Source organism: Diadema setosum, chromosome 3, assembly GCF_964275005.1.
Source record: "Diadema setosum chromosome 3, eeDiaSeto1, whole genome shotgun sequence".
NCBI lineage: Eukaryota > Metazoa > Echinodermata > Echinoidea > Diadematoida > Diadematidae > Diadema > Diadema setosum.
Window position 1 is genome coordinate 39408747 of NC_092687.1, and position 26059 is coordinate 39434805.

General features: G+C 40.5%; 2 protein-coding genes across 3 annotated transcripts; both read left to right on the plus strand.

The window, feature by feature from the left end:
- The first annotated feature begins 213 nt into the window (after positions 1–213).
- Positions 214–12026, plus strand: LOC140226588 (uncharacterized). 2 transcript variants are annotated; one of them, XM_072307041.1, is made up of 2 exons: positions 214–444; positions 9384–12026. In XM_072307041.1, the coding sequence occupies exon 2, from the start codon at positions 9384–9386 to the stop codon at positions 11157–11159; it is 1776 nt and encodes a 591-aa protein (XP_072163142.1). In that variant the 5' UTR covers positions 214–444; the 3' UTR covers positions 11160–12026. The 2 variants fall into 2 exon arrangements, with proteins under 2 accessions (XP_072163142.1, XP_072163141.1); XM_072307040.1 differs by lacking the exon at positions 214–444 and adding an exon at positions 7811–8940.
- A 4195-nt stretch (positions 12027–16221) lies between these two features.
- LOC140226374 (ceramide-1-phosphate transfer protein-like) lies at positions 16222–22849 on the plus strand. Its single transcript, XM_072306856.1, has 5 exons — positions 16222–16359; positions 18321–18437; positions 19831–20068; positions 20481–20632; positions 21430–22849. The coding sequence occupies exons 2-5, from the start codon at positions 18340–18342 to the stop codon at positions 21605–21607; spliced, it is 666 nt and encodes a 221-aa protein (XP_072162957.1). The 5' UTR covers positions 16222–16359; positions 18321–18339; the 3' UTR covers positions 21608–22849.
- The last annotated feature ends 3210 nt before the right edge of the window (positions 22850–26059 follow it).

The following is a 26059-nucleotide window of genomic DNA, read 5'->3' on the forward strand; positions in this document are numbered from 1 at the left end:
TTAACAAGTAGGGTGGTAATAACAGTTAATATACGGAGGGACGAATTAGAGACTTATATTTGTAGGTACTTACCTGCTTTTCTTGGCATATTTCCTGGTGATAGTTGTCATAATTTGCAGTCCCTTTTTGTATTGTCAACGTAACTTACGATAATTTTTCTTCACAGTTGCAAGAACCCCTATTTGTGTAATGAATCAGTCCATATGCAGCTGTGGGAAGGAAGTTGCGCTGGAGTAGCGCTGTGTTAGCGCATTCGCGTTACACTACCAATGTAGAAGTAAACAATACGCGTAAATAGTGTAGAGTACGCGCTTGTGTAAAGGGGCCGACGGGTATAAATACGCGCATATGCAGACGACTGTTTACTGGACACAGCTGATCGGTTACAATTCAGAAGCTTACAGATTTGTTTTCTCTCTTGATACTCGGTGAATCCCAGCAACGTGAGTAAGAAGATGTTAGGATTTATAGTTGGTGCTGATAGATAAGAGATAATTGAAGGCCCTTTAGATGTTAAAACAATATATCTGAATGGTAAGGGATATTAGTTCACGCAGAACGGGAATATTTATTGGGGTGAACGTTTTTTTTGGGTTTGCTGTTGTTGTATAATTGCTGTATGTTATAATGTAGGTTGTATAGGAAGAGTGAGGGAAGATTTAAAAAAGGGGGTTAGAGAATAAAAATAAATGGTAAAATATAGAATTGTTAGATAATTTGTTGTTATTATGATAGGAAATAATATTCCGGTTAAGATGATATGTTGTTTGGGGGAATTTTTTATGAAACTGCAGAAATTAGGATTTTTGGCTCTCTTTACCATGTTTTGGGAAATTGTATAACACAGTGGCTTATGGAGTTGAAGAACAAAAATTTTAATTAGTGAAAATTGGGGGTATAGAACTGGAGCTTAAATTGTTCTACACAGTATGCTCATTGTGGTCGTACATTGTTTGTCCCTTATCTCTGAGTAGAAGTGGATTTATTGATTTTTGAAGCTCTTTACCAGGTTTTGAGAATTAATTGCTGATTTGATGAGTGACCTTCCAAGGTTCAATACAAAATTCCAAGAATATTTCAAACAGAGTTATAATTCCTATATAGGAAGATACAGCTGGCTTTGCTGAATTTTATGATGTATATTTTGTTTAGAAACTCCATTGCTAACTCCAGTTAGGGATTTTTGGAGCTCTTTCCTATGTTTTTCTGGAATTATGATCTTTGGTAGATATAAATGCCTTTTGATGGATGTTCTAGAGAAGAAATATTTGATGTATTCCCGTGACTTTATTACTTGATTTTATACTCAAATATGCCATATGGAAGTATAACAACAAGTAGAATTATTCTAGTCTTTCTTATGTTTTATTTGCCAGTCGAACCAGATAATTAACAATATGGAGGTGGAGTGGAGGGAGTACCCTCCACCTATTACATAGTATGTCTTTGATATAAACCAAGCGTACCCTCGATAGGTATATTTATAGGGTAATCATATAATTTTGTAAATACATGTGCACTGTTGTGGTTATTGATCGCTACTAATTGAGCACAGAGATGCTCATCACGTTCTTTTTATGTGTATACTCTTTTGTGTAAATATTAAGATGGATGCTTAATGCATCATACCAGCTTAATGCCAAAGTGACAGTTATTGTGTCATACATGTAGGTAGTGAGCATGACCAAGGTTCTAAGAAGAAGTATAAGATTTCAATTATCAGCAACTTGTTTAATTATCTAATATGAGGAAAATATTAAGTAATACTCAAGTGAGGGAATAGGAATTGCTTCCCCACTCCTTCCCCACTCCCCTCATCCCCTGCAACCGTGGCCACTACGTGGATGAGCTGGGAACTGAATGGACTAGCTGGCGGACCAGGCGAGGCCTAGGAGAGAGTGACATTGTCAGGGTTTGCAGCCAATAGAGAGGGTCTCTCTGGTCTGGTAATGCAGTCTATATCGGGGAAAAACAACGAAGTCAACAGATGGGTGCTACTATGCCAGTGTCCGAGGGCTGGTGTCCACTACCGTTCCCACTCCTTCCCTACCCCTACCCCTTCCCTTTCCCCCCCCCCCCCTTCCCTTTGGAGTGCCGACACCACCCACTGAGGGCAACAGTACCGGAGCTGTGTTTACCTGTATCTGAGGGTTCATGGTGACAGACTAGCAGGCCTACTTGCTGCTGGACTGAGCTGGTGACGCTGATGTCTACTGGGGAACGACAAGAAGCTGTTTACCAGACTGAGTCCAGATCCTTTACCACCCCCCCCCCTCCATCTCTTTCAATTTCCCCACCCTCAGTTAGTAGCAGGCTCCATTCCCGAACACTTGAGTAAAAGGTTATTTTTTTTCAACTTGGCCTGTTAGTAATAAAAGATTTATAATAGTAGGCATTATATAAGAAAGTAAGCTAATTTGTTGAGATAGCCAAATTTCTTCTTTTTGTTTCAAGAAAGTCGCGGGACGAGTCATGAGCAAGTCGACGTGCTTAGAGGCTTAATGGAAACACTGTAGAATTTCGTAGGCTTTTTGGTGGCAGGGGTAATTTGGGAGTCGTTAGAGACTTGAGGCCAAATTCTGCCGGAGTAGACAGACAGCGACGCGTGGCCACCGACATCGTGTGTGGGGCGCATAATGCTCTTTTGTGTGGTGCAGCAGTTTTATGTTAAGGATTGAAATCCCAGAGGGGTGACCGGAGCGGTTATGAAAGGATTTTATTCTTTATTGCTTTATTCTTTATTCTATTGGAGAGAGTAATGTGCACTTACTTAGAGATGTTATTCGGAAAGAGACGGGTAGGAAGACTTGGAGTCTTAGTGAGTCTACTGTCTACAGGAGTTCGCTAGTAGGATGAGGTTCGCACAGGTTAGCAGGAACAAAAGCACGGAAGAAATTTCACTTTCTGACAACAAATTGGGTCTCAAAATGAGATGTCTTTAAATAACATTGTAGTGGAGTAGTATTTCTTACATAGTAGTCTCCATGATAAAGAGGCAGTCATTAAACTAAATTATGGAGAATTATATTTACAATATTCATGTGACTTTGAATGTCACGAGTGGTCTAACTACAGTACCACGTCATATGTGGTACGTTCTGAGCTGGGATATCGTAGATTCGTAGTTGGGTCTACAGCGTTAGTGAACCTTGGTCAGATTAAGCTGGGAAAATACTCATATTCAAGTTGGTTCTTGTCTCTAAGAGAAGATGTTTGAAATGTTGTAAATGAAATGATTTGTATATATACTTGTACAAACAGAATTTAGACTTATTAAAGTCTAAAAGTTATAAGTTAAATTCAAACGTTCGGACATCAAGTTTGTAGTTGTACTGCCTGGATGCTGGAATGAATGCATACAGTGATCAGTGATTGAGGTTGTGGATATGAGATTTAATTAAGTATTGTAGATTAACAAAGACACTGGACAAATTTATGCACCACGTTCATATACTTTGAACAAACGAACCGCACATCGAAGCCTTTTAAACACGTTACCAACAAACGCGAGGTCCTAGAACTTATTGGATAGCCTTGGTGATTGGAGGGAGAGTGAGTGCCTGAGATGTTTGTATACCTGTGTGTGTACACGCATGTGAAGTCTAGCTGTGACAGTTAGAGACTGAGGCTCTACTTTAAATGCTTACCTACACATGATCTATGTTAATTTGGATACAGAGAAGGTTAGAAGAATTCTGACTTAGCTTACCCTAAATGCTTGGTCGATTCTCTGAGGTATTTCCTCGTATTAGATGAATAAGATGAGCGAATGATTGCCGATGCTAGTTTGTGTGGGCTGTGTTAGACTGGAGTACTCAACTGAGAGTGGTGCTCGCACATGCTCGAGTGGCGCGAACATGAGGTATGCGCGCATGTGAGATGCAGTGTGTGCGTGCGCATTCGGTACTGACACTGGTGATGATTAATTATAGGCGTCAAGGTTATACGCAAGAGGAATACCAGTATGTAACGTACACATGCAGCCACAACATTCTTTAGCATAGACATCGTTTACATATAGGACTCACTCAAGTTACAGATCTCTCTCTCCAAACACGTTAGCTGAGGAAGTTAGTTCTCGACTTCTCAGCAGGGAGTGGTACACCCAAAAATTACCTGGTGGCAGCATACTACAGGATTAGGAGACGTGGATATTCTCAGATGTTCAGTCTCTATTTATTTCCCCCCCCCCCCCCCTTCTCGCGTTACATTTTTGGTGGCAGCGGTGGGATGGTGTTTTGTCCGGTAGGATGGTGCTTCACATTTTTTTTTTTTACACTGTATGAGCATAATGTTGTTGAAAGAAATGGTATTCTATGCAACCAGGCAGGTACTATAAGGAATTCTCCTATTGAATATGAGTATTTGACAGAAAATAGATATTGAGAGGTACAAAAGAAGTGTTAGCAAATTGCTATCACCATGGATTTAGTTTCCATGGAGAAGTATCCATATGTTGTACGTAATATGCAGTTAATATTTAGCTATCTATATGAAGTCGTACTTCTTACAACATTGTAAAGGGTACGCTTGGCACAAAAACAAAACAAAACGAGATGAAAGACATTATTGTCTATCATTATACACATAATATGGTAGGCCAGAGATGGAAGAAATTGATGCAGTGAGTCCTAAAGTTTCTGAGCAAATGGCCGCGGGTGATGGTCATCATGACGACAAAATACAGACTCGGTGGGCTGTTGACTCATCCGACCCGGAGATTGCAGTTAGAGGAGAATTTGGAGACGCGATTCCAGCTGAGCGACGTCAGACGTACACATCACAAGGCTACAGGCAATCACTGCGATGTACTCCAAACAGGCAAGCTACTCAATCCGGCAGTGGCGTGATGAGAGTTGGAAGCTGTCGCGATGTCGTGCCAGAGAAATATGGAGGGAAGATGCCCTGGGCTGATTATAAACGACACTTTGAAGCCTGTTTGCAACTTAATGGATGGTCTGATTTGGAAGCTGGTCAATACTTGGCTACACGACTACATGGTCCAGCACTGAAGGTGTTGAATAATCTTTCATCTACTACCTGCATCTCTTACGCTGAGTTAGTGTCACAGTTGGAGAGAAGATTCGGACCTGGGGAACAGGCGGAGAACTTTCTGATGGAGCTCCGTACACGGCGTAGACATAAGGACGAATCACTACAGCAGCTTGGGCAAGCTATTCGTGACTTAACCGGTCTGGCGTACCCGGAGATGAGTGCCTCTGCTCGTGAGCGCCTTGCAAAAACTCATTTTTCTGAGGCGATAGATGAGGCTGAGATCAGGGCTGGAATTTTTCGAGCTCATCCCATGACGCTAGACGATGCCATAAGTGCTGGATTGGCGACAGAATCGTTCCTCAAAGCAGAGAGGGCTCGAGAGAGAATTAGGCCATCTCGACTTGTTCGTGCCATTGATAATATGCCGTCACCCAAGCCAGAACCTGCAGATGGTGAAACAAAGAAAGAAATTGCTGAGCTGAGAATGGCGTTGCGACAACTCACATCCAGGATAGAGAACATGGCATCACAGTCAAATTCGGTTGTCTGCTACTGCTGTAATAGGAATGGTCACATCGCTAAGCAGTGTCCCTACAGAGAGAAGGTGGGAAACGAGAACAGGTCTTCCCAGTGGGCGAGGGCAAGGCCACAGTACAAGTAGGGCCCGTGCCGTTGGACTATCAACCTAAGAGGAGAGCACAAATAGGTACAGTAAAAGAAATCAAACAAGGACTCTTCATAAAAGGGATAATTGATGATGAGAGACTGGACCTGCTAATCGATACTGGATCTTCAATTACTATCATATCACATCGAGCTTTGTGTAGAATGACATGTGAATTAGCTGACTCGATGGAGGAGTGTGATATCAGACTGCTACAAGCTGACGGTACACCGATTCAAGTGTATGGCGAGTCTAATGTGAGCATTCAAATTGGGGTGAAATCATATGACATCAACGCTGTGATAGCTGACATCGACCATGATGGTATCCTGGGGATGGATTTTCTTCAGCGTACTAATGCATCAATCAACTGTGAGTTGGGAACTATTGACATCAATGGTGAGAGGATCCACTGTACAGACATATATGGTGCGCATGAGCTAGCAAATATCCAATCATCTCTGAAAATGGTTCCTGATCATCTACAAGATATCTATAACAGAACATTGGAGAATGTACAAGGTCATGAGGAAGAGATATCGGCTTTGCTGGTAGACTATCAAGATGTTTTCTCACGGGGTGACCACGATATTGGCAGAACGGATGTTACCCACCACTCTATTCACACTACTTGCCCTGCACCCATTAGGCAACGTCCCCGTAGACCTCCCATGGGGCAGCGAGAGGAAATAGAACGTCACGTGAATGACATGCTTCAACGTGGTATCATCAAACCGTCTAGCAGCCCATGGTCAGCACCGGTTGTACTAGTTAAAAAGAAGGACGGGACTATGCGATTTTGTGTTGATTATCGTCTCCTGAATGAGCACACTATTAAGGATTCTTTTCCCCTTCCCCGTATCGACGAATCCATCGATGCACTCGACGGAGCTGTATACTTCTGTACACTCGACCTTGCCTCAGGCTATTGGCAGATTCCACTTGATGAGGATGCGAAACTAAAGTCAGCATTTGTAGTGACTGGGGGACTCTTTCAGTTTGAAGTTATGCCGTTTGGATTGTGCAACGCTCCATCTACATTTGAGCGCTTAATGGAGACTATAATGGCTGGCCTGCAATGGAAGATCTTATTAATCTACTTGGATGACATCATTGTTTTTGGCCCCACAGTGGAAGAAGTACTGAGAAGACTAGAGATTGTGCTGCGGAGGCTGCAAGCAGCAAAACTCAAACTCAAGCCAAAGAAGTGCTTTCTGTTTCAGAAGGAGGTCTTGTATCTGGGACATAAGGTATCGGCAAAAGGCGTGAGTACTGATCCTGCCAAGATTGAAGCTGTGCAGAAATGGCCACGACCTACCAATCCCACTGATGTGCGAAGCTTCTTAGGATTAGCGTCGTACTACAGGCGATACATCAAGGACTTTTCGCGCATTGCTAAGCCACTGACGGCTCTGACTGAGAAGCATGCCATTTTCTTGTGGACCATAGAGTGTGAGCAAGCTTTCGAACTCTTAAAGGAAAAATTGACCTCTGCACCTATCCTTGCCTACCCAAGACTAGGAGACGAGTATATACTTGACACAGACGCAAGTCAATTCGCCATTGGGGCAGTATTGAGTCAAGAACGCGATGGGCTTGAACGAGTTATAGCTTATGCTAGTAGGACATTGAACAAGGCTGAACAAAACTACTGTGTCACGAGACGTGAACTACTCGCCGTGGTGAACTTCTTGAAACACTTCCGGCATTACTTGTATGGTCAGCGAGTCAGGGTGAGAACGGATCACAGTTCACTGAGGTGGCTGCTTAATTTCAAGAATCCGGAAGGACAGATTGCAAGATGGATTGAAGTGATAAGTCAATATGAACTCACCCTCGAGCATAGAGCTGGACGGATCCACTCAAACGCTGATGGACTGTCTCGCAGGCCCTGCTCACAGTGCGGCAGACTGGAGGATATCTGCGAAGACAATTAGTAGATTAAGTGTAAGACATTAGTAAGCATGGAGTGAATGTTGACTCTAATTATATGTGTACATAATTTTATACTGTTTTATGTAGTAAGCTGACGGAAGGAAGAATAGAAGTGTCAGGCTAAAGATGGATGACGAAGTGGAGCTCGTAAGAAGACTGAATGCAGTCACTGTTTCACCTAACACTACTCCTATGGAGATAAGGAGAGCTCAACTGCAAGATGCAGATATCAAGCACATATTGAAGTGGAAGGAAGAGAGTGAGGAAAGGCCATTATGGGGTGCTGTATCAAACCTGTCATCTGCAGTGAAGTCGTATTGGATAAATTGGGGTCTTTTAGAGGTAAAGGACGGTGTTCTCATGAGGAGGTGGGAGTCAAACGACGGTAAAGAAGTTAGGTGGAAAACTGTGCTACCACGCTCTCTGCGAAAAATTGTGTTGGCTGAGCTCCATGCTGCGAATACGGCATGCCACCTGGGGGTAAACAAGTTACTTCACAAAGTTCAACAGAGATACTACTGGGTTGGACTAGCTGCGGATGTTAGATCAACAGTGCGAGAGTGTACAGTCTGTGCACGTTTAAAGAACCCACCTAAGAGAGCAAAGGCCCCTCTACAGAGATATCAAGTAGGTGCACCACTTGAGAGAGTGGCCATGGATATCTTGGGTCCCTTACCAGAGACTGAGAGTGGAAATCGTTACATCCTAGTAGTGGGGGACTATTTCACGAAGTGGATTGAAGCATACCCCTTACCAAACCAAGAGGCAAACACAGTCGCTCGAGCTTTAGTGGAAGAATTCATTTGCAGATATGGGCTACCTAAGGAACTGCATAGTGATCAGGGCAGGAATTTTGAGTCAAAGTTGATGCAAGAAGTATGTGAACTTTTGCATATTAAGAAGACAAGAACATGTCCCTTACATCCCCAAAGTGACGGATTCATAGAGAGGTTCAATCGCACACTACTGTCGATGGTAGCGTCTATACTAGATGCTGACAGAAATCAGGCAGACTGGGATGAGTGGGTTCCATATGCTATGCTGGCGTATCGTTCTTCCGTTCAGGAATCAACTGGTGAGTCTCCTGTTATGATGATGCTCGGAAGAGAGATCACGCTTCCAGTAGATGTCACGATCAGTCAACCTGAAGTGCAAGTAGAAAATGAAGAGACTGGAGATTATGTTCAACAACTAAGGGATAGATTGCAAGATGTACATGAAGCAGCAAGACATAAATTACACCTAGCTCAGAAGCACCAGGCCAAGCAGTATGATCGCAATTCTACACTTGTGAAATACGACATTGGAGACTGGGTCTGGCTACACAACCCAACTAGACGGAGAGGTGTGTGTCCTAAACTTCAAGTGAAGTGGGATGGTCCCTTCATGGTAACGCACAGACTATCAGATGTGGTGTATCGCATCCAAGCTTCACTGCGTACCAAGCCTAGAGTTGTACATTCAGATCGTTTGAAGCGCTACACTGGACCACCACTTCGTGACTGGCGTCAGAATGTTAGGCGAAATCCTGTTAGAGTTAGATTACCACCCAGGCGGTTCAGAGACGAGTTGTAAAAGAGGGCTTCCCTACCTCAGTCGTCATCTCTGGTTTACAACAAGAACAAAACAGTAATGACAACAAAACAAAAGCAAAATTTTAGTCAAAGCAGTAGAATTTAGATTCTTAGTACGATAACAATGTTATGACAAGCAGTTGATTACAAATCGCAGCTTCTTCGATTTTCTTTTTAGCTTTGTCCTTTCCACATGAACTTCAATCTTTTGTAGATGAGGTGCGAAATATGTGATCTTGAGATGATGAGCCATGTAGGCTACGTCCGTCATCTGGAAGCTATTCACAGTACGACGCTGACAATAAGGTGTGAGGTCTGTAATACAGAGATGCAGGATCGTTGGGACATGAACCGCCACTATAATCGCACTCACCCTGACAGACGGGATGAGGGAAACTACTTGAGGTTTCAATTGGCAACGAGGGCATACCAGCTTCGTTGGGAGAGGGACCGGCACACTGCAGAGGACAGACGGTGGAGTTCCAAGGGAGGGGGACTAGCAGCACTAATTGATGAAATGGAGAGAGATCTGAAGGAACAAAAGGAGAGAGAAAGGAAGAAGGACGAAGATAAGCAGAAGGCAGAGAAGGAGAAGAAAGACAGGGAGGAGAAGGAAAAGAAGAGAAAGGACGAAGCCAAGCAGAAGGCAGAGAAGGAGAAGAAAGACAGGGAGGAGAAGGAAAAGAAGAGAAAGGACGAAGCCAAGCAGAAGGCAGAGAAGGAGAAGAAAGACAGGGAGGAGAAGGAAAAGAAGAGAAAGGACGAAGCCAAGCAGAAGGCAGAGAAGGAGAAGAAAGACAGGGAGGAGAAGGAAAAGAAGAGAAAGGACGAAGCCAAGCAGAAGGCAGAAAAGGAGAAGAAAGACAGGGAGGAGAAGGAAAAGAAGAGAAAGGACGAAGCCAAGCAGAAGGCAGAGGAGAAGAAAGACAGGGAGGAGAAGGAAAAGAAGAGAAAGGACGAAGCCAAGCAGAAGGCAGAGAAGGAGAAAGAAAAGAAGAGAAAGGACGAAGCCAAGCAGAAGGCAGAGAAGGAGAAGAAAGACAGGGAGGAGAAGGAAAAGAAGAGAAAGGACGAAGCCAAGCAGAAGGCAGAGAAGGAGAAGAAAGACAGGGAGGAGAAGGAAAAGAAGAGAAAGGACGAAGCCAAGCAGAAGGCAGAGAAGGAGAAGAAAGACAGGGAGGAGAAGGAAAAGAAGAGAAAGGACGAAGCCAAGCAGAAGGCAGAGAGGGAGGAGAAAGAAATGGAAGAAAAGGCAAAGGAGAAAGCCACCCTTCAGGCAGAAAAGGAGAAGAAAGAAATGGAAGAGAAGGTATGGAAGGAAGCCATACGACAGGCAGAAAAGGAGAAGAAAGACAGGGAAGAAAAGACAAGGGAGGAAGCCAGACTCCAGGCAGAAAAGGAGAAGAAAGACAGGGAAGAAAAGGCAAGGGAGGAAGCCAGACTCCAGGCAGAAAAGGAGAAGAAAGAAAGGGAAGAGAAGGTATGGAAGGAAGCCATACGGCAGGCAGAAAAGGAGAAGAAAGACAGGGAAGAAAAGGCAAGGGAGGAAGCCAGACTCCAGGCAGAAAAGGAAAAGAAAGAAAGGGAAGAAAAGTCAAGGGAGGAAGCCAGACTCCAGGCAGAAAAAGAGAAGAAAGAAAGGGAAGAAAAGGCAAGGGAGGAAGCCAGACTCCAGGCAGAAAAAGAGAAGAAAGAAAGGGAAGAAAAGGCAAAGGAGGAAGCCAAGCTAGAGGCAGGAGTAGAGACAGAGGAGAGAGAGTCGGACAATCCAAGAAAGAGAAAGTTAGTGGCTTACCTTTCTGACAATGCCGACGATGAGGAGGATGAACTTGTGATCAGTGTTAAGCGCCCGAGGATTGGGTTTCGCGTAGTAAAGAAAGTCACGGTTGAGTCCGAATGGTATACAGAAGTGTATGGCCAGGTTCATTTGATGAAGCGAGTAGTGGAGACCACCTTTCCGGAGACCATGCCTGCAAATAGTGAGGAGTGACGTTATTGTGGACAATGTTATCGTATCGACGAACAGTTTGGATTTGGACAATTCTGATTGCATTGTATATATGTGGAGCACTTCTATGATAGTGCAGACAATGGTTTTTGATAATTAGCAGAAGCAAATTGAACATGTATATATGTTGTAATTCTACTATGAATGAGTATTTTCACGACAGTGCACATTTAAACCTATTGGTCGCTGGGACAGCGACTTGGTAAGAGGGGGGTAATGTGGCGAGAACACCCTGAACTTCATTTTTTTTAAAACTTGTATGTGTATGTGTTACTACAACGAGACATGGAGAAAGACTATATATGAGTTCATTTATACTGACATACTCGCTAGATTGTGTACGGTGCGTAGAACTTACCGGTACGTGTGTATACGAACCCTCACACTGCTAGTCGACAGATACACTGTATACACTGATGTCGCTCATATAGCACATGAATCTAGTTTGCCCTGCCCATTAACAAGTAGGGTGGTAATAACAGTTAATATACGGAGGGACGAATTAGAGACTTATATTTGTAGGTACTTACCTGCTTTTCTTGGCATATTTCCTGGTGATAGTTGTCATAATTTGCAGTCCCTTTTTGTATTGTCAACGTAACTTACGATAATTTTTCTTCACAGTTGCAAGAACCCCTATTTGTGTAATGAATCAGTCCATATGCAGCTGTGGGAAGGAAGTTGCGCTGGAGTAGCGCTGTGTTAGCGCATTCGCGTTACACTACCAATGTAGAAGTAAACAATACGCGTAAATAGTGTAGAGTACGCGCTTGTGTAAAGGGGCCGACGGGTATAAATACGCGCATATGCAGACGACTGTTTACTGGACACAGCTGATCGGTTACAATTCAGAAGCTTACAGATTTGTTTTCTCTCTTGATACTCGGTGAATCCCAGCAACGTGAGTAAGAAGATGTTAGGATTTATAGTTGGTGCTGATAGATAAGAGATAATTGAAGGCCCTTTAGATGTTAAAACAATATATCTGAATGGTAAGGGATATTAGTTCACGCAGAACGGGAATATTTATTGGGGTGAACGTTTTTTTTGGGTTTGCTGTTGTTGTATAATTGCTGTATGTTATAATGTAGGTTGTATAGGAAGAGTGAGGGAAGATTTAAAAAAGGGGGTTAGAGAATAAAAATAAATGGTAAAATATAGAATTGTTAGATAATTTGTTGTTATTACGATAGGAAATAATATTCCGGTTAAGATGATATGTTGTTTGGGGGAATTTTTTATGAAACTGCAGAAATTAGGATTTTTGGCTCTCTTTACCATGTTTTGGGAAATTGTATAACACAGTGGCTTATGGAGTTGAAGAACAAAAATTTTAATTAGTGAAAATTGGGGGTAGAACTGGAGCTTAAATTGTTCTACACAGTATGCTCATTGTGGTCGTACATTGTTTGTCCCTTATCTCTGAGTAGAAGTGGATTTATTGATTTTTGAAGCTCTTTACCAGGTTTTGAGAATTAATTGCTGATTTGATGAGTGACCTTCCAAGGTTCAATACAAAATTCCAAGAATATTTCAAACAGAGTTATAATTCCTATATAGGAAGATACAGCTGGCTTTGCTGAATTTTATGATGTATATTTTGTTTAGAAACTCCATTGCTAACTCCAGTTAGGGATTTTTGGAGCTCTTTCCTATGTTTTTCTGGAATTATGATCTTTGGTAGATATAAATGCCTTTTGATGGATGTTCTAGAGAAGAAATATTTGATGTATTCCCGTGACTTTATTACTTGATTTTATACTCAAATATGCCATATGGAAGTATAACAACAAGTAGAATTATTCTAGTCTTTCTTATGTTTTATTTGCCAGTCGAACCAGATAATTAACAATATGGAGGTGGAGTGGAGGGAGTACCCTCCACCTATTACATAGTATGTCTTTGATATAAACCAAGCGTACCCTCGATAGGTATATTTATAGGGTAATCATATAATTTTGTAAATACATGTGCACTGTTGTGGTTATTGATCGCTACTAATTGAGCACAGAGATGCTCATCACGTTCTTTTTATGTGTATACTCTTTTGTGTAAATATTAAGATGGATGCTTAATGCATCATACCAGCTTAATGCCAAAGTGACAGTTATTGTGTCATACATGTAGGTAGTGAGCATGACCAAGGTTCTAAGAAGAAGTATAAGATTTCAATTATCAGCAACTTGTTTAATTATCTAATATGAGGAAAATATTAAGTAATACTCAAGTGAGGGAATAGGAATTGCTTCCCCACTCCTTCCCCACTCCCCTCATCCCCTGCAACCGTGGCCACTACGTGGATGAGCTGGGAACTGAATGGACTAGCTGGCGGACCAGGCGAGGCCTAGGAGAGAGTGACATTGTCAGGGTTTGCAGCCAATAGAGAGGGTCTCTCTGGTCTGGTAATGCAGTCTATATCGGGGAAAAACAACGAAGTCAACAGATGGGTGCTACTATGCCAGTGTCCGAGGGCTGGTGTCCACTACCGTTCCCACTCCTTCCCTACCCCTACCCCTTCCCTTTCCCCCCCCCTTCCCTTTGGAGTGCCGACACCACCCACTGAGGGCAACAGTACCGGAGCTGTGTTTACCTGTATCTGAGGGTTCATGGTGACAGACTAGCAGGCCTACTTGCTGCTGGACTGAGCTGGTGACGCTGATGTCTACTGGGGAACGACAAGAAGCTGTTTACCAGACTGAGTCCAGATCCTTTACCACCCCCCCCCCCCCTCCATCTCTTTCAATTTCCCCACCCTCAGTTAGTAGCAGGCTCCATTCCCGAACACTTGAGTAAAAGGTTATTTTTTTTCAACTTGGCCTGTTAGTAATAAAAGATTTATAATAGTAGGCATTATATAAGAAAGTAAGCTAATTTGTTGAGATAGCCAAATTTCTTCTTTTTGTTTCAAGAAAGTCGCGGGACGAGTCATGAGCAAGTCGACGTGCTTAGAGGCTTAATGGAAACACTGTAGAATTTCGTAGGCTTTTTGGTGGCAGGGGTAATTTGGGAGTCGTTAGAGACTTGAGGCCAAATTCTGCCGGAGTAGACAGACAGCGACGCGTGGCCACCGACATCGTGTGTGGGGCGCATAATGCTCTTTTGTGTGGTGCAGCAGTTTTATGTTAAGGATTGAAATCCCAGAGGGGTGACCGGAGCGGTTATGAAAGGATTTTATTCTTTATTGCTTTATTCTTTATTCTATTGGAGAGAGTAATGTGCACTTACTTAGAGATGTTATTCGGAAAGAGACGGGTAGGAAGACTTGGAGTCTTAGTGAGTCTACTGTCTACAGGAGTTCGCTAGTAGGATGAGGTTCGCACAGGTTAGCAGGAACAAAAGCACGGAAGAAATTTCACTTTCTGACAACAAATTGGGTCTCAAAATGAGATGTCTTTAAATAACATTGTAGTGGAGTAGTATTTCTTACATAGTAGTCTCCATGATAAAGAGGCAGTCATTAAACTAAATTATGGAGAATTATATTTACAATATTCATGTGACTTTGAATGTCACGAGTGGTCTAACTACAGTACCACGTCATATGTGGTACGTTCTGAGCTGGGATATCGTAGATTCGTAGTTGGGTCTACAGCGTTAGTGAACCTTGGTCAGATTAAGCTGGGAAAATACTCATATTCAAGTTGGTTCTTGTCTCTAAGAGAAGATGTTTGAAATGTTGTAAATGAAATGATTTGTATATATACTTGTACAAACAGAATTTAGACTTATTAAAGTCTAAAAGTTATAAGTTAAATTCAAACGTTCGGACATCAAGTTTGTAGTTGTACTGCCTGGATGCTGGAATGAATGCATACAGTGATCAGTGATTGAGGTTGTGGATATGAGATTTAATTAAGTATTGTAGATTAACAAAGACACTGGACAAATTTATGCACCACGTTCATATACTTTGAACAAACGAACCGCACATCGAAGCCTTTTAAACACGTTACCAACAAACGCGAGGTCCTAGAACTTATTGGATAGCCTTGGTGATTGGAGGGAGAGTGAGTGCCTGAGATGTTTGTATACCTGTGTGTGTACACGCATGTGAAGTCTAGCTGTGACAGTTAGAGACTGAGGCTCTACTTTAAATGCTTACCTACACATGATCTATGTTAATTTGGATACAGAGAAGGTTAGAAGAATTCTGACTTAGCTTACCCTAAATGCTTGGTCGATTCTCTGAGGTATTTCCTCGTATTAGATGAATAAGATGAGCGAATGATTGCCGATGCTAGTTTGTGTGGGCTGTGTTAGACTGGAGTACTCAACTGAGAGTGGTGCTCGCACATGCTCGAGTGGCGCGAACATGAGGTATGCGCGCATGTGAGATGCAGTGTGTGCGTGCGCATTCGGTACTGACACTGGTGATGATTAATTATAGGCGTCAAGGTTATACGCAAGAGGAATACCAGTATGTAACGTACACATGCAGCCACAACATTCTTTAGCATAGACATCGTTTACATATAGGACTCACTCAAGTTACAGATCTCTCTCTCCAAACACGTTAGCTGAGGAAGTTAGTTCTCGACTTCTCAGCAGGGAGTGGTACACCCAAAAATTACCTGGTGGCAGCATACTACAGGATTAGGAGACGTGGATATTCTCAGATGTTCAGTCTCTATTTATTTCCCCCCCCCCCTTCTCGCGTTACAATATTTTAGACATCCTCCTGATCAGACGGTTTTATTATCCCCTGGGGCAGTTACTATAGGATTGAGAAATATTAATTTAGTTGAGAACAGACAGACTGAGGAAACAGCGTCACAATATTTTACTTTATTTTGTTAAAGTTGCGATTACAGGGGTATGAACACATTACAGGTCGGAAAGGAAATTATCATTTCCAGAGAAGCGCATTTTCCTTTGATTTGCATATCTGCATTATAGGCCTATCTACATGTTGTCATACTGTAAGTTGGGCAGAAAGCAGGGCCGAATATCACTAAACGACTGCGCTGAGTCTACGAAGAAGTGGGTGTGTCCACCTCCAAGTACGACGCTGTGTGAGCGCATGGTCAGTGACGGTCCCTGGGAAAGTCTGGGAGTTCGGCGAGTTCTTGGAGTCTCTTGCTCTGCTTTTCCTTCTCGCAGTACTTGCCGGGTAGGTCGGGGACAGGAACGGACGGGCTTTCTGAGAGTGCGACTTCGCTTCTTCTTCTTCCATTCCAACTTGGTGAGTTTGGGATTCGATGTTAGCCCTAGTTCCCACAACTTTTAAATTGACATCAAATTAAGATATACGTCTATGATTGACTATGCACATGCAATTTTGTTCTTGTTGTTTCAGAGGGGAGAGATAATTGCCTATTTCTGTCTTACGATTACGCGGTTCATGTTATCATATAACCACGGGACTTCCATCATGGACAAGCCAAAATTGTATCAAACTGCCAAATTGGTTTTTTATCGATTGCACCCTCCTTCTTTATGGAACGCATGTACGGACATGGATTTCAAGTACAATGTGTGTGGACAACTTCTATCCCCAACATTATTATACTCTGAGCATTCAAAGACCACTCGTAATCGGGTTTTTATCGTTTTTGGGGAATCATCTAGTCCTTTTTATTTAGCGACTGACAACATCTGGAGTATATTTTCTTGGAAATATGTGTTTTGATAGTCCTTGGCAAAATTGCATTTGTATGATATGATAACACAATTATATATAATAATATACGCGCTTCCCTAGCATAAATTTCGTGCGAAAATGAGTAAAGAGTTATAAATTCCCTTCATTTACACATTTTCACAATGCCAACACCTCTGAATACACAATTTGATATGTGGAGATGTTCGTTTGTGCTTGTGGTTGTGCGTGTTTGTTTGTGTGTGTGTGTGTGTGTGTGTGTGTGGTTTTTTGTGTGTATCTATGTTTGGTATTTCTGCATAATTTTATATCACTTTCGTATACATGACATTTCAGCTGTACAAGCGAGGAGAATACAGCTTCATAACTTTGTTCATTCTAGTTTCATTGTGAAAATGAACCTGATATTGAATGATGTTTAGATAAAGAATGTAATTCAAAACCTGAGTTTGTGTGTGTGTGTGTGTGTGTGTGTGTGTGTGTGTGTGTGTGTGTGTGTGTGTTGCATCACTTTGTGCTTGTGAAGTTTAATAATGGTCTTAAGATTTTATCATAGCAGTTTAATCTAATCTACAGCTGAAATAATAATGATATACCATAGCAATAGTTGCTGCCTTGGGCATGTGTTTGGAACTGACTATAAACTGTTCAATACGACTGTGAGTACAAAGTCCAGAGATCTGATCGCTCAAGTCTGAATAGCCTCTTAAAACATCTGGGATGATATCCCATATGGATTTTTCGCGGAAGCTTAAAAAAAACATTCTCACATCCTAGGGGATGCACAAACTACTTACAGGTCTATTCATTTTATAAGTGGCTATGAATCCCAATGACTATATGAACTCTCGTGGGCTCGTGTGTGAGCTCGCACACAATATACGATGAGACGTCGAATTAAAGGGGAAAGAAGACCTGTCCACGTCTAGTCATTTTGGAATTTCCCTATTCCAGATCACTAGCCCATTCCATGATGTTCGACCGATTCATAATGCATTAAATGGATGGTATAGTATTGGAGGTGAATGAGGATTGGGCTTTTAACTTTCTGCGAGAAGAAACCAATAATAAAACACAGAGCATACCATTCTAAGAGAAATTCAAAGTTTATGTGACGAAAATTGGTTTTAAAATGGCTGAGACATTCAAAAACAAAGTAAAACAAAGCAATCCTAATAAAAGGTGGGTCCGAACCTTTTATAAGCTTGCTCTGTTTTGGATATCTCAGCCTTTTCAAAACCAATTTTCATCAAATAAACGTTGAATCCTTCTTTAAATTGGATGCCCTTTCATACAATGTATTTCATAAGAAGGTTCTCATTGTCTAAAAAAAAAATGTTAGAAACCGGAAGTTAGGTCTTTACCAAAACTATACGATCCCTTTAAGTTACTTCACTTCACCACTCGTAAAATTATACACATGTCTATTTATATACGCCATTAACTTCTATGCACAAACACATAGACACATTATGATACACACAGACAGAAACATGCATTTGTGATTTGATAGGTTGAGTCAATATCCTGACTTTTTCTTTCAGAGAATTATCAAACACCGAAATGGACATCGTGGTAGTCAGGGATGCTTTCGTTGCGGCGAAGACTGGTGACGATGTAGAGTTTGGCAAGTTCATGGAAGGCTACGAAGAGATTGCCAAGTAAGAGTTAAAAAATCGCTCTCATATCATATATATATATATATCTTTCCCTCCTTCGTCTTTATTCCGTTTCTTATTCTTCTAAGGAATAACCCCACCCAGGTAACAGCATATCATATCATACAGTGCAATTCATATAATATATTTTTTTTTATCATGAATAGTAAGGTGTATTTTCATTTTTTTTTTGTAGCGAATTAGATGTATTTTGTTTTCATTCATTTGATGCAAAACTGTCACAATTCATCATTTTGGTTGTGACAACTTTGTTTTGTCAGACTATTTCAATCAATCAATCAATCAATCAATCAATCAATATTCTTTTCTAATCACCTTTTTGCCTTTCCCTTTCTTTAAAGCGTATTTTTTTATCTCTGTGTATGATTTCTATCCTCTCATTGTTGTAATCTACGTTGCTCCTTTCATTCCTTCTCTTAATGTATTAGTCTTACAAAACAAATGATCACGAGAAAACTGCGTCTGTTGACATTAAAAAAAAAAATAATAATAATACAAAACTATTGCGGAAGCAGATACCAGTCAAGATATCACTGGGTAATGGAAACTTGCTAGCTCTCTTTTAGTTTAGGTCCGATTTTTATCAAATCTACGAAATTGATCTTCTGTTTTGACATTTTTATCGAAGACAACTTGAACATTGTGTAGAATTTCGCGTTATAGTAGCCGTGTTGGTGCAGACTGAGGGAAGGACCGGAGGGAGTTTCAGAGGACGCTGTGGCAAATACGATGCAGCGGCTTGAAGGGGATTGAAACCAAAAATAACATGTGGATTGAGTGAATGCAGCACTAAGTATAGAAGAACACGTCAGTGAAAGATTGCGGAAAATCAGACAATCTGTTCAAAATCAGAAAAGTTAAGGATTTGTAAAGTTTTGGTGCCGCCATCACCGTCAGGATGAGAAGACTACCACATTATTGTGACGTATGTATAGAAGACGATAATAGAAAGGTAATTCCGCAAAATGTTATTTTATATGAAAAGTACACATTCCCCTAAAATGTTACATAGACATAGTCATGTTAAAGGTAATACCATTCCCCATGCTACGATGCATATTATTAAAGTCAAGTCCTTCTTTGTTATGTTAGAAAAGTGAAAATATGTTAAATCTCCTTTATAGTCTTATTCTTTATATGGCTTTCCCTGCGTGACGTCACAAAATGTTGTAGTCTTCTCATCCAGGGATGGCAGCACCAAAACTTTCACTGATGTGTTCTGCTATCTCCATTCACTCAATCCCTATCATACCATAGGCCTATATTATTTGGGTTTCGTTAGACTCGACATGGTAGCTATACTTTCTTTACCGAGAGTTTTCTTGTCAGACGCTTCCACGCAAACCCAGGAGTGTTTTCATTCCACTCTTTGCAGATTATACGACAGTATGGGGCAAGTGTTTCACTTTGCCTCCAAGGACATGAGAGGGCGCACTAAGGCCCTGGTCGCACTGCAGAAGGAGAATGCTGCCGTGTACAGCGCCGTCTGCAAGGCTCTCGACCACGAGAAGGCCCAGGGTATCAAGAAGAAGACGAAGGCTGGTGCGACGGCGGCATCGAAGGTCCTCATGGAAATGCATTGGGACGTAGCCTTCTTCATCCACACCATGAAGGTCTGTTTCTCTTTGGATTTCATTCTCTTTCATTGCATTCCTCTTGGAAGACGCACTCGTCAGGCACAGAAACGACAGAAATAAGGCTATCTCTTGATCTATGTTATAACACATGTTTCATGCATCACATCAGCGGAAAAGAATGGAAAATATACTAACAAACAAACAGCACTGGACTAATAAAAGCACGATAGCTTATATTGTACACATTGTATATTTTTCGTTCAAATGCGAAAAAAAAAATATGACACAATATTTTGACCGTTTTACGTATTTGTTGGCTAAAGTTTGAAATTTACGGCCATAGGGCCTTCTCAAATAGCAACAATGATATCATAAGATATCACATTAACAATGAAAGAGAAGTTGCTTTTTACAGAGATAACGACTTTTTGTTTAATCATGTCTACAGAAACTTGGCGAGGCGAACGATGATACGAAGATGTCGACACTAGCCCGACAGGCGTACGACGAGACACTCGCCCCGCACAACGCTCTCCCCATCCGCACTGCCGCCCGCCTCGCATGCAAGACGCTACCAATACGCAAAGACTTCGTCAAAAAGTAAAGAGATCCCCCTTTTTCCTTCCGTTACCCTGCTTTTATATTCTTTTTGGTGATCAATTCCTTCCCCATGTCTATGGTTCTCTTGGTACAAGTCAGTGTGCTAGCTAAAATAATACAATCCCCATTTATAATGAGAAGATATCACGAAAAAATTCGGACTTTTCCCGAAAAACATTCCAAATGCGAGAAATCAACGACCAGGACTTTGAATTGCTTTATCAGATATCGAACTCTTGGTTGGTGGGCACAGATTCAACCTAGTTAAGAAAAGTATCTAGGTCCTACTCAGTATTGGTACCTACTTCAAATGACAAAATTCTGTGACACTCAGTGGAACTGTTCATTTAAATCCTATGTATGATGCACCCACTTAACCAGTAGTATCCCAATTGTCTGCTACCCTACCCCATAATCTATTATGGAGACAAATATAATTGGTGCTGTTGTCGTTTTGTGTCCAGAGTGTTCCACGTCTTACAAGCTTGGGGTTTCCATCGTTATGATTACTTACCTTTTCTCTCTCTCTCTTTTTTTTTTTTTTTTTTTTTGGTTGCCTTAACAAAGGGCATCGTTTCTTTTTTTATGACATCATTCGTGCATAATACTTTATATTGTATTTGAAAAAAAAAAACACAACTGCCCTTATCAGATGAATGAAAGACTAACCGACAACTTGCACCGCTTTGAATCATGTTCTCTTTTTCCTTGTTTGATGATGGAAATAAACAAACTATTGAATTGCATTGAAGAAAAAAATTGTCACCGCGTATACTAATCTCACTTTTCCTGCATAGATACATCAAACAGAACACCGCGGAAGCACTCAGTCTTATGCCCTCTACGATCGCCGCGCTACAAGCCATTTTCTCCATCATGGAGGCGCAATTTATCAAGTGCGACCTGATGAAGGAGGCGAAGGAACAGGCCGAGAAGAATAAGGCCGAGGATGCCGCCCAGCCCCCTGTCGAATAAGAACTGACACAACTTGCCAAACACGGAACACCGGCAGCTTTACACTTATAGTGTAACAATCATGTTCAATAACACGTAATCAAATTTGCTCGACTGGACTTAGGCATACTTGTGAAAATCACGGATAGATGCAGTTTCGTGACTCGTGATAGTTACTATACTAGGCGAGTCACGCAAACTGTGGGCCTAAATCCCTTTGTGATTTTCACAAGACAACTGATGTAGTGTGTCCAGTCGAATAGATTTTGATGACGTGTTATTATCTGGATGAATTAAAATCTTCATCGAAACATCATCAGTGTGATATGTTTCAAGAACCACTCAATGAATAAGCATATTACTGCGCCTGAAATGTCAGACCATAGCTTTGCACGACTTCTTAAAATAATTAATACAAGTTAATTCGAGTGCAGGCCTGTAGGCATAGGCCTATATACCTATCGAGAAGCTCATAGCCGTCTGTTCAAGGTAGGGTAATGAATAAAATACAAACTGTTCGTGTTGTTTCTCAAAGCATGCTCTCCGTATATAAGGAAACCGTTCAGGCTTGAAGTGGGCCCTGATTTGTTGTGATTTGTCTACGGAACTTGCAAAGTAAAGTCAAAGAGGCATAATCATTATGACACCATGCAGGGAGACTGTGTGTCCTCCACAACATGGTGAACGATGCAATTTGTCCACTCTTCTGTGTCAAACCTTGCATTTGTTGTAATGTTTTAATAGTTGCAGTGTTCCTTTCTTCTTCACGCGTGTTGAGAAAAAGGAGAATGTTCGGGTAAAAGAAAAACGTAAAAAAATATAACGAATTAACAATAAAGGAATGTTTCCCATTGACATAAACACGGACATGAGGAAAAACGCATCATAACCATAACGTTCTCAGGTCAAATATTTTCATCATTAGATTTGTTTAACAAGACAAGCTGCAGTGTATCCTTTAAAAACAATCGGAGGCAAGGGATCTCAGTCTGTTGCAAAAGTAACTTTCAACAACAACAACAATAATAATAACAACAACAACAACAATAATAACAACAACAACAACAAAACGCTTGCCAATTCAACTCATCATTAGAACTGGCTCCTTTTTGGACCAGTTAAAAAAAGAAAAGAAATGAAATAAGTAAGTGTATGATTTTACATGTTGTGCAAAAAAAAAAAAAAAAAAAAGTTCAACCTATAGTGCAATTTAATGATGAAATCTATTAGACATTATTTTTCTATCTTATTTTTTCATTTCTTTTTATGAAATGCATACTCAATTAAATCATAAAACGATTGGTAATTGCAGAGAATGAACTCATTGTTTGGTTTTTGAGCAGTCTTGATTTCAAGTGTATATGAGTATTTCTATTTTTGTGTGCTGTGTGTGTGTGTGTCTATGTGTTTGCGTGCAAGTAAAAATTTTTAAACTGGCCACTGCCTACTTCATAACTTTACAAGTTACAACAGGCCTCAATGGACGCTTGTATGTTTGCATATTGATGATATGTATAGGTTTTGACATGCGAGGACTCAACATAACGACTCAAATGACGACTGCATTCATCAATTTATATCATAATATCAAATCAGTGCTCTTTGTTTGTTTGTTTTTTAATCTTTAGCACTATGAATAATTTAATTTATTCCATAAGCGGTTATGCTATAGCCACTGATCTGAATTTGAGGTTTTGTGATTTATTTTGTTTTCTGTTAAAGTCCGGATTTAATTTTCTTTCTAATTTCGGAAGTGAAACCATTGGCAAAAGATACACGTGAGCACGATATTTTGAGCTCTCCGTTTGATTTATGTTATAGTAAGTGAGATGTGAATTTATGTGCATTTGAAGAAAATAAAGTGTTGATTTCTTTATGTTAGAAACAAAGAGTGTAATTAGGTATGTGGGATGATGATATATAAAATCTAAAAGTAACTACGATATGTTGTAAACTGTTCCAGTATTTTTGATATGTTGGATTATAGAGGTATAGGACAATGATTACTAATTAAATGAGGGTCTTCTTTTTTGAATAATGGAACAACTTTGGCAACCTTAAATAAATCGGGATAAGAACCATTCAAAAGCGACAAATTAAAAACATCGGGGAATCTGTCTGCATGCAGAACAATGGACTAAAGATAACAAAGTTAGGTCCTACTTCAGTCCCCCATTACTGATGGGAGGCCATGTAAGCAAAACATGGTGATCCAAAATCTCGATCACTCCCGACCGCCTTCCATCGTTCTATCTCCATATCGATATCGATCTGGTCGAGGGTGACAAGATACACCTTTGGTTTCCAATCACATCCGATAAGAGGTTCAAAGGTCCACACACTGTGCTCTAGTATGTCGGCCTCTCCACGCACCAAGTTATCTCCTTGGAGGTTGATGAATAACAGCAACTCAAGAGGTCCGATCACTCGACTGTCTATGAAGTGGACTTTATCGTCTGAGCAGCGGAGATAAACTTGACAACGATTACTGACAAGTAGAACATTTGGCCTCGATGTCTTGACAGATAAGCAGGTTAGAACGGTAGTGATTAATCTATAGTCAGCTACGTGATATCTGCTGACAATATTATCAAAATAATTGAACAATCCAAATCTTTAATTCTTTTCTTTCTTTCTTTTTTAGAAAATGAAATTATAACTTGTTACTAGTTGCAGGAAACCTCATTAAATTTGGTTCAGTGGTCACGGAGATGGTCTATGACTTTGCAATGCATGTCATAGGTTGTTGTTTTTTCCAAGTTTAGAATTTGGATGGTCTTGGCATCCATATGAATGAAAATATTTTGCTCACAACTGACCGGTCAACCAACAAATGAATTTAAATTCCATTCATAAAGTCATGTCAATATGTAAATATTTATAGAAATGTAAATATTATTGTTCCCATTCCTCTTGATGAAAAAAAAAAGAGAGAAAAAACAAACAAACAAAAAGAAAGCAGAAAGCCCAAAAGGAGGAAGAGCTCTTTAATCTAGTCTTCCATAAGTTAATATTTTTCTTTAATCATTCATTTGTACAGCTTACGTTTGCAAAACTACAAAAACTGCTTCCTTTTTGATGAAATTTATTCTTCATTTCATTAATTGAAATCGAGGAGAATCAAGCAGATACTTTATCAATATATATATATATATATATATATATATATATATATATATATATATATTTGTGTGTGTGTGTGTGTGTGCGTGTGTGAGAACAACGAACAACTCCATATTTGTAAGTTGTTCTCTTTTTTATATGGAACAGCACTTATGCATGACTGACAGCTTGTTCATCTGTGCAATTTTTACCTTTGTTATCTGGAAGAGACTGAATGTGTTCACTCATGCCTAAAGTTTCCTTTTTTTACTGATCTACCCGATTGATAGCCAACTAATTGTCTTCAATAACACACTGATTTTTAGCCAAATATTCTATGAGAAATATGAATTGAAAAGGTGTTCACTTTCCTTTTTGCCGAGTAAATTTCTTTAATAACACACTGATTTTTAGCCAAATATTCTATGAGAAATATGAATTTGAAAAAGTGTTCACCGTCTTTTCCTTTTTGCCGAGTACATGTATAATACAAACTACATGGCCCGATATCAGCGGTGGTTTGGTGGCCCGAGATTGCTAGAAATGGTGTCGGGAAGCCAAATGTATCTTTTAGTGGCCTGATTGGGCAATTGAGATTCATAATGTATTCCTACTTTTGCTTTTATTTGAGGCCACTACATTTTTTTTTCTCGGCTCAACAATACTTCAGGTTCAAAGATTTAAAAGTAACCCGTAGAGGCCACACACACAGACACAGACACACACACACACAGACACACACACACACACAAAAACAAAAAACAAAAAACAAACAGTGCTGGGCCATAAATATGATATACATGTGTACAGCGGACTACCATTATAATGAAGTCCTCGAGACCGTCAGTTTTCTTTCCTTATATCGACATTTTATTACAGTGGACTCCCGTTATAACGAAGTCCTCAGGACCGGCAGTTTTCTTTCGTTATATCAAATTTTTGTTATACCCGAACAAATAAATATCAAAAATACGTAGAGCTGGGAGCTTTGGCCTGAATTTTTACTTCGTTGTAACTGGAATTTCGTTATATCGGTGTTCGTTATAACGAGAGTGCAGTGTATAACCGAACAAATAAACAATAAAAAACAAGGAAACGATACTGTTGCAGGATGAATCTTTATTTCGTTGTGACTGGAATTTCGTTATAACCGTGTTCCTTATAACAGGAGTGCACTGCTGTATAATATATATACACTTGCACCAGCATATACATTTTTTTTTCCAACTGAATTTGAGGCATAGTTCCTTGATCTGGATAGCAACAAGTTAAAAGGGGGGATATCTGCGTAGTATTACCACAACAAACTTGACAAAACGAAAAAGCAGTTACCCTGGTAGCAGAGACACGTCAGAATGTCATAAAGTTCAC

Coding starts and splice junctions, on each gene's coding strand:
- LOC140226588 (XM_072307041.1), top strand. CDS start 9,384: ATGAGGTGCGAAATATGTGATCTTGAGATGATGAGCCATGTAGGCTAC.
- LOC140226374 (XM_072306856.1), top strand. CDS start 18,340: ATGGACATCGTGGTAGTCAGGGATGCTTTCGTTGCGGCGAAGACTGGT. Junction 20,069..20,480: donor TCTTCATCCACACCATGAAG/GTCTGTTTCTCT, acceptor TCATGTCTACAG/AAACTTGGCGAGGCGAACGA. Junction 20,633..21,429: donor CGCAAAGACTTCGTCAAAAA/GTAAAGAGATCC, acceptor TTTCCTGCATAG/ATACATCAAACAGAACACCG.